Raw genomic sequence first — 8,488 nt, 5'->3', positions numbered from 1 at the left:
TTTTAGGTAAAAAAACTCAAAAACGCATATTTTTGAGAGAAATGGTCACAAACACTGTGAATTCGGAAAATAAACATATTTTTCATAATGTTGAGATATAGGGCTAACAGAAAATATATAATGTGTAGGGTCTAAAAGTGAAATTTATTGAGAAAAAGTGAGTTTAAAATAAGTATCATCTAACGTGTGTCTCTACCTTAAAAAGTGACCTCTGCCCTCGCACTTTTGGTGACCCTATCAATTTGTCGAAAAGTCTTTTACTTCTACAACGATGGCTTGCACCGTAACGCGTGTGTGGCTTGCTCTCTGGTCACTGTTAATCGCGACAACCATGTGCAAAGCTGTCGATTATGCACGTAAAGACGGGTGAGTATGCCATTTACTGTTAGATTCAGATTCTTCTGAGGGGGAAACATCGACAATTATCGTAATGCAAGCGACTGTCTCACTTTCGTGTTGTATCTCGCGAGTGGATGGTTCGTCTCGATGTTGGTCGTAGAGTTCTGTAGGAACTGGAATTCGCCGCTATGAATGAACCTTTAACAAATTCCATCGGTCACCTTGATGTTTACAAAGCACAACGACAATATTTTCCTCCGCACACAGGTACAAAGTTTTGCGGATATATCCGAAACAGAGCAAAGATGTCGCCTGGATTTCAAAATGGCGGGAGCTTTCTGGAACACAGGCATCGGCACTTGCCCTTTTATTTAAGGTTATTAAGGCTTCGGGTGGATGATAAGAGAACGGGCTGTGTGTGGTTTTCAGAGGAAGGCTTCTGGCAAGTTGATAAATGCCTTGTTTTCAACTGTCAAAGATCGCGGGACTTTAGTTGTCGTGAGCATGGACCCTCAAGTGTTTGAAGGGTCTACGTCGGGTCGGATGCACCGTTAGATCCAAATAGGTGGTCAGCAGGAGCTCATAGGTGCGTGACACCCTTCTGCAGGTTTTGTCCTTTCAAGACCTGACAGACGTTTTCCGCGGTGGCAGAGCTCGCAAAGCTTTCCCAAATTCATCGCCTTTTCAATATCTCGTCGTGAATATGCGAATATTCCCTTTGCGAAAACAGTAAGCCCAAAGACTCTTTCTTTACAGCTTTTATTCGGAGAACTTCTTTCCATGTTTGACTGGTACCTTCGTAGATTTTAATGGTCGATTCCAGATCACGTCATGACGTTCCAGTGTTCAGTCCTTATCTCAAGGTCCTGTCAAGCCACCTTTCAACCTATGGTTATGAAAATGTTGTTTTCATAAATGCAATGTAGGAGGGATATTTTGTTTTACGAATAAATTTAAAGGGATAAAGTCACTATCTTTTGACTTTTTTTCACTGACACTGTTGCAAGTGACAAGTTACTGATGTAGTTAGACCTCTTGAAAGATCTAAAAAACGATCGACCATGGACAATTTCCATCCCGTTGCGCTCAGTATAGAAAAACCTCGAGCCACCTTTTAACGCCAGGCTGGTATTAACCCCAGCCTGATAATATAAAGGTCAAAGCATGACACACCTGAATATGAACTACTACACAGTAGCAGACAACATGCTACCATTTGTAACAAAATTTGTATCATATGGCGCCCTTCACATAGACAATGACAGCGGCGTAATGTAGCAATATTTGTCTCTCAGTAAACCCATTGGAATGGAACTTAGTTCATGTCGTCTAAGGGTCACAAACAAAACACACGACCCACTTAAAGCAAATGGAGGTAGTTTTGAATATTTTTCAAGTAATTCATCATTAGTTGGCAAACTGATGACTTATACCTAAGTATTTAATGTATTCTTAACATTGCAAAAAAAAATCAAAAGATGGCGACTTTCTCCCTTTAGAAAGGAACATTAATTGATAGAAGAAACTACGGCTAGTTTTCACCTTTGTTTTCATTGAAGGGCACAATCATAAAATATTACAATTCTTTCCCCTCCCCGCTACGTTGTGGCAAATACATTGGCCATAGTTGACGGTTCAGTTGTACATGTTTGTTTATTCGGGGTTTTTTTTTGTCTACAATTTACTTAGAGATGACATTTTTGGGTTTATATTTACCCTGGTAAAATTTGATAGGTGTAGGGCAACCTTCCCCCAAACGTCAGAAGCGTAGACTGTGCATATATAATGTATCTGCCTCCATTATGAAAGTTAGTGAATGCATTCAGGGAAAAAGACTACAGTTAGGTGTAATTCATTTTAAGGGTAAGAAGGATCATGGTTTTGTATTACGTTACATTTAAACCTCGTCAAAGGAACTGCAATCCTTCACATTCACGGTACAAATTGACAAGGAGAATATTTTGGTGATATACACATTTTTCCTTCAAAATTGATGTGTGTTAAATGAATCAACTTTCTTCCATTATGTGAGGTTAGCTACACAATATATTCGCTAAGTGTGCCATATCAAAGGTGTACCTCGAATGACACATATATTATAACGTGGTTTTCGATTATGTATAGGCTGATTTTTGGAGGGAGCCCTCCAAACCTGGACGAGAAGTCGATGTCATGCTGTCGCCGATCCAGGCTCGCCTGTTTGAGGGCGCTCTGCAGGACTTCAACATATCGTACGACGTTACGATACCCGACGTCCAAAAGTTGATCGACGAACAGCTAAAGCAGAAGCCCGCCGGAGATGGCAAAAAGTTCGATTATTCAAAATACCATACATATAACGAGGTGATTCATTCTCTCTCTTTTTAATCTCTTCCTGAGCTGTTTTCTCGCTGCCATGGCTAACAGCTGCACAAAAACACCTGTGAGAGCGAAAAGCAGTCGAAAACGAATACAAATGTGCTTACGTTATGTATCCTATTTCAGCCGTATGACTCATGGAACACGTCCTGTAAATGTGTACGAATATACAGTCCCTTCATTGTGTTTTCGAATTTTACTCAACTTGCCCATCAAATTTTAAATTTAAGTAAAAGTTGCGATGTCATTTACGCAATTAGTTTAAGCATTGTAGTGTTTCTGTAAAAAAAAATTTTCATCTAATTAATAGATTCAGGACTGGTTGAATGACATGGGCGGACGATACCGCGAATTGGCTTCCGTTTTGGAAGTAACGACCTCATTTGAAGGAAGAAAAGTGCGTGCTTTGATGGTAAGCCATGATCCATACAGGAATATTTATTTAGACTCATGTAGGTATGTGTTACATACTGTCTCTAGTAAGACACTTTGGCACTGGTCTATAGAAGCCGCATGTCTCCATATTTGACTTGTCACTTTCGGTGACATCGCTCGTTGGAAGCAACCAAAACTTTCCTGCTTCGCCATCTATCTTGGTTTGCCGTTCAAGTCTGCAACTCGTCTTTGTTATGTTTGTCGTTCTATCATTTTACTGTATTACCGATAGGTTGGAAAGAGAACGCCGGGAGCCGAAAAACCAGTCATATGGATAGAGGGCGGCATTCATGGCAATGAGTGGATTTCACCGGCAACAGTTGTGTACATAACAAAAGAGGTGTGTTTATAAGTTCGATATTGGCTCCAATGGTCTTTCAGTGGACTAAAGACTTTATTTCAATATTTAAAAATATGACTTGTTTCATTTACTGAATTTAAAGGATAGTTTTTGCAGAAATATTATCTGAGGATCTCTATGACTTTTTTTCAAACGCAAACACTATACGGAGTACACGAAGCAAAAATAAACTTTACATTTGCGAAAGTAGATTTTGCTTTCACACTTACTTACTTAGGTACTGAGTAGAAACGTACAAACACCAATGCATAAATAATTTCACATGTTATGAAGGCGTTGATCTCTTGTATTGGTGTTTACAGTTATTGGAACGCTATGGAAAGAACAGACGAGTCACAAGATTACTGAACACATTCGATTGGTATATCCTTCCTGTGTTTAACGTCGATGGATATGCCTACAGCTGGTCGTCGGTAGGGTATAAGATTACGACTGTCTTTACATAAACAATTACCTGATCTGTGTAAGACAAAACAATCATGGCTCTAGACTCACCGCACGTATGTAGACCGATCTACAGTAAATCTACTGTGGATCGGGTGTACAAATAGATAAATAAACTTACATAGACTGACAAGCAGAGAGACAGGCAGACTGACTGACAGACGAATTGACAGAGATATAGATAAATAAACTGATTGATTATGTTTGATGCAAAACAAATTTTTATTCGGATAACACATGTGGATCAATCTACACACGAACAGATGGACCGATAGATCTGTAAATAGGCAGACAGATAAATAGATTGATATATTGATAAATTCATGCATCATGCAAAGACGTAAATTCATAGAGACTCCTTTATTTCCTTTCAGGACAGGATGTGGAGGAAGACACGAACGAAGAACGAGAATTCAACCTGTGTCGGTGTAGATCCGAACAGAAATTGGGATATCCACTGGGGAGGTGCGTGCCCAAATATCCTAGAAAGTCAATTTCTGTGTGTTTACAAGTAATATCTTCAATTAATTCCAGTGCTCTTACATCAAACACAAAGTAACAGCAAAAAGATTTGAAATGCTACCCCTTACTTTAGGAAATTTTCTCTCTTCTTTCAGAGGAAGGCGCCAGTCACTTTCCCTGTAGCGACAATTATTGTGGTCCCTTTCCATTCTCGGCGCCGTCTGTCAGGGGCGTTGCAGATTTCATCAAATCAATTCCAAATGTCGTCGCATTTCTGGATATTCACAGTTATTTGCAAGTTTGGGCGTCACCATGGGGGTTCAAACATGAACTTCCCCCGGACTTCCATATTCAGGTAAGTTCAGTCGTTCATTACTGTTTTAGAAAAATCAAAACATGCGAATGCCTCCACATTGTAAAGCTATCATTTTATTATTACATAAGATTTTACGGCATATCAAATTGAATGAAGAAGCTGAGCACGTATATAGAAAATAATTGTGTGGCTCTGTATGTTCATACTCAGGCTGGTATCTGATAGTGTACCAATAATCGCATTCTGAAATCATTATCATCAAACAACTGGAATAGCTATGGAATAAGACATTTCCCGCTCATGTAGGAAATACAGAAAGCGACTTGATATCGAATGATTAAACAAATGTTGTCCATCCAAGTGCAAAACCAACTCAACTGAGATTTTTAAGTTCAGTTGTTGCGGATGTTTACATTTACCAGGATGCTCTCTCAAAAGCTGCCGTGAGGGCGCTAGAATCAGTCCACGGTACGAAATACACCCATGGTACCCTCGCTAACACTTTGGGTGAGTATATCTATGTTATAGTTGTCTAACTCGGGAAGGACATTTGAAAGTACGAAACTTCTCTTATTAGTAAAACTCAACAAATCAGTTATGTGATAACCTTCGCGTTACAAAGTTCAGCTCCTCTCTCATAGACTCGCCCTGTATATCTCTCTGGTATTCTCTCAAACGATGGTATTTGAAATAAAAAAAAAGTATTAATCTGTCGTTCATTAGCTCACAGAGGGCGGCCTAAAAATCAACCAGTGCAATTGGCGATATGTGTTGGTGAAATCTTCTAATATTTCATGTGCGAATGACAAGAATGATAGTCTGAACATGAACCTAGTTCCGTGCACCGTAATTGAGTAATGTTTTTGAGTTCTCGTCAATAATCTTGTAAAACTAATCTTCGAGGTTCTCTCCAACGCCAATAGTGGTATTTTTCGTTTTCAAAGCTGCTATACATTGAGACTGTCACCCATACATACCAACCATTCTTACCTGTCTTTACGAAAGAAACAATGCATTCTACACCTTGCCTTTCCTTTGCATCTGCACAGCCATTGCATCGGGGAGCAGTGCGGACTGGACCTACGCCAAAAGCGGTGCCAATATACTTTATTCCTACACCGTTGAGTTGCGAGATACGGGCCGTTACGGATTCTTGCTGCCACCGGACCAGATCGTACCGAGCGGTCAGGAAACTTTCGCCGCCTTGGTCGCCACCGGTGTCTTCATACTTAACAATCCACCGCCACAATGATGTGACGGAATGCTATATAAGATAAAAGTTTTGTAGAGTTTTGTAGAGTTTCGTTTTTAATTATTTGAAGGGTAGTGCTGCGGCTTCACCGAAGATGTCTCTGTTGCCCTGCCATTGAGACCTCGGGAGAACATATTCATCACACATGGAAACTATTAATCGAATGTTCTTTTAAGGTAGAACGCGCCTCGGGGACAGATATTCGGAAATAAAAACTTTCACCGTCTTTTTCGAAAGTCCAAAATGTTATTTTCTACCAACAGAGATAGCACAGGGATGGCGGCCATTTTGAATTTCAAATATCACAAAATTTTTGGTAACTTATTTTGCTAGTTTTCAGACTTTGCACGGTGACGCCCGAATTTTATTGTTGATTTGGAAAGAGAATGGGTGAAAGTTTCACTCAGGAAAACTTGAGCAAATTCTTTCACTTTCGAGGCGCATACTGCCTTAGATAAAACGTTATGTTCGTGATATACATGAAACCAACCACGTAGCATTATTTCCATGAAACCTGTACTTGCAAGATAACAAGTTGCGAGAAAGGAGGGGAAATTTGTATGTAAAGTTGAGGGTCACGATGCTACAAATACTTAGACTTCAGAACGGCTCAAAATGATGTACAAGGCAAGCTTTCAGGCGAACATTCGAAGAATGGGTGTGGTAATCTTAAGCACCTCGATAAACGTGTGTGCTGTATGAGATCTGGGACTTTACTGCCTTAGATTTTTTAATAACTGTTTTAACAGGCATTTTAGGTTGTCACCCGAATTCAGTCACAGTCCCGCTATAAATTTTTACGGATGGACCGTGATTCAGTAAAAAGGTAAACGACCAGCCCCGGCCAATGTTAGCCGTAGTGAGCTTTGGTAACTTTGGTAACTTTGGTAACCTTTTAAGCTTTGGTAAGATGGGGTCATGTATTTTTCAAACAGCACAGAGTGGGGGATCACTTGATTTTCATAAGCATCCATTCCGTCAAAAAAGCAATTTCAATGTTCAAAAATATTCTTGGAAATAAAAATGATTCTCTGCAAGATTTCATTCTCTGAAGTCTTTCCAGCGTAAATCCTGCGTAAATCTGAATAAAAGTATATGTATTATCAGTCATATGAAGATCTTGCCTTGGTATACTCCGCGAGTGTATATATATATATATATATATATATATATATATATATATATATATATATATATATATATATATATATAAACATATATATATGTGTGTGTGTGTGTGTGTGTGTGTGTGTGTGTGTGTTTGTGTGGGTACATATAGCGTGGTGTCTGTCTGTGTTTATATGTGTGTATGTATGTGTGTATGTATGTATGTATGTATGTATGTATGTATGTAAACATACAGACTAACGTAGGTATGTCCATGTCGTATAGATTATGATGCCCTTGTACTTCCCTTACTTAGAGCCGTATGTCTCCATATTTCACTTGTCACTTTCGGTCACATCACTCGCTGACAGCAACCAACCTTTTCCTGTTTCACTATCCACCTTTGTGTCCTGTTCAAGTCTTTAGCCTGTCTATACAACGTTTGTCGTTCTATCCTCTCGGTGCACATGTTGGAAAGAGAAGGTGAAAAGTTTGCCGACTGTATAGAGGGCGCTATTCTCGCCAAGGAGTGGATTTCGTGTGATATGAAAACATCCGATAATTTTTTTTAAAACGTGTATGATATAATACTCCGCGGGTCTGTCAGTTAGTTCATTATTTATTTGAATATTTCAGATAATGTGACACTTTTTTTTCTAGATTAACATTACATAGGGAAATGATCTGGGAACTTCTTCAAATGTTGCTTTTTCCACTCGCAGATACAATGGTGTAAACAATGCAAAACGACCTTTCCTTTCATACTTACTCTGGTTGAAATTTACGGACACACAATGCATTTTCAAATTCACATGTTATGAAGAAGCCCTCCTCTGTAGTGATGTTATCGTTCCTAGTGACTAAAATGCTATGGTAAAAACAGACGAGTCACAAGATTACTGAACACATTCGATTGATACATCCTCCCTGTGTTCAACGTCGATCGATATGCCTACAGATTATCGTCGGTAGGGTATAAGATTACGACTGTCTTTACATAAACAATTACCTGATCTGTGTAAGACTGAACGATAGCTTTAGATACTCATGTGGATCAATCTACAGACAGACAGACAGACAGACAGACAGACAGACAGACAGACAGACAGACAGATAGACAGACAGACAGACAGACCTGTGGAAAGGCAAACAGATATATCGATATATTGATTGATAAGATCATGCATCATCAAAGACGTAAATTCATAGAGACTCCTTTATTTCCTTTCAGGATAGGATTTGGAGGAAGACACGAACGAAGAACGAGAGTCTAACTTTGTTTGGTGTAGATCCGAACAGGAACTGGAATATCCACTGGGGAGGTACGTGACGGTCATTCCGGAAAAGTCTACCTCTATACACCATCTCCAATTTTTCAATTTCATTGATGTGATATGGTGTGATGAAAGTCGAT

General features: G+C 39.3%; 1 protein-coding gene across 2 annotated transcripts; it reads left to right on the top strand.

Annotated features, from left to right (window-relative positions):
• The first annotated feature begins 204 nt into the window (after window positions 1–204).
• Window positions 205–7,077, top strand: LOC139149914 (carboxypeptidase B-like). Of its 2 annotated transcripts, XM_070721963.1 has the most exons (10): window positions 205–366; window positions 607–688; window positions 2,464–2,682; window positions 3,008–3,109; window positions 3,365–3,472; window positions 3,796–3,906; window positions 4,312–4,402; window positions 4,555–4,754; window positions 5,138–5,222; window positions 5,765–7,077. In XM_070721963.1, the coding sequence occupies exons 1-10, from the start codon at window positions 272–274 to the stop codon at window positions 5,965–5,967; spliced, it is 1,296 nt and encodes a 431-aa protein (XP_070578064.1). In that variant the 5' UTR covers window positions 205–271; the 3' UTR covers window positions 5,968–7,077. The 2 variants fall into 2 exon arrangements, with proteins under 2 accessions (XP_070578064.1, XP_070578065.1); XM_070721964.1 differs by lacking the exon at window positions 607–688 and having other exon boundaries at window positions 245–366.
• The last annotated feature ends 1,411 nt before the right edge of the window (window positions 7,078–8,488 follow it).

Source organism: Ptychodera flava, chromosome 14, assembly GCF_041260155.1.
Source record: "Ptychodera flava strain L36383 chromosome 14, AS_Pfla_20210202, whole genome shotgun sequence".
NCBI classification, from domain to species: domain Eukaryota; kingdom Metazoa; phylum Hemichordata; class Enteropneusta; family Ptychoderidae; genus Ptychodera; species Ptychodera flava.
The sequence above is the reverse complement of the archived record's forward strand: the minus strand, read 5'-3'. Positions and strand labels throughout refer to the sequence as shown.

Excerpts from the sequence above, each read along its gene's own strand:
- LOC139149914 (XM_070721963.1), top strand. The coding sequence starts at position 272 with ATGGCTTGCACCGTAACGCGTGTGTGGCTTGCTCTCTGGTCACTGTTA. Across the intron at positions 367-606 it reads GATTATGCACGTAAAGACGG|GTACAAAGTTTTGCGGATAT; the intron begins GTGAGTATGCCA and ends CTCCGCACACAG. Across the intron at positions 5,223-5,764 it reads TACCCTCGCTAACACTTTGG|CCATTGCATCGGGGAGCAGT; the intron begins GTGAGTATATCT and ends GCATCTGCACAG.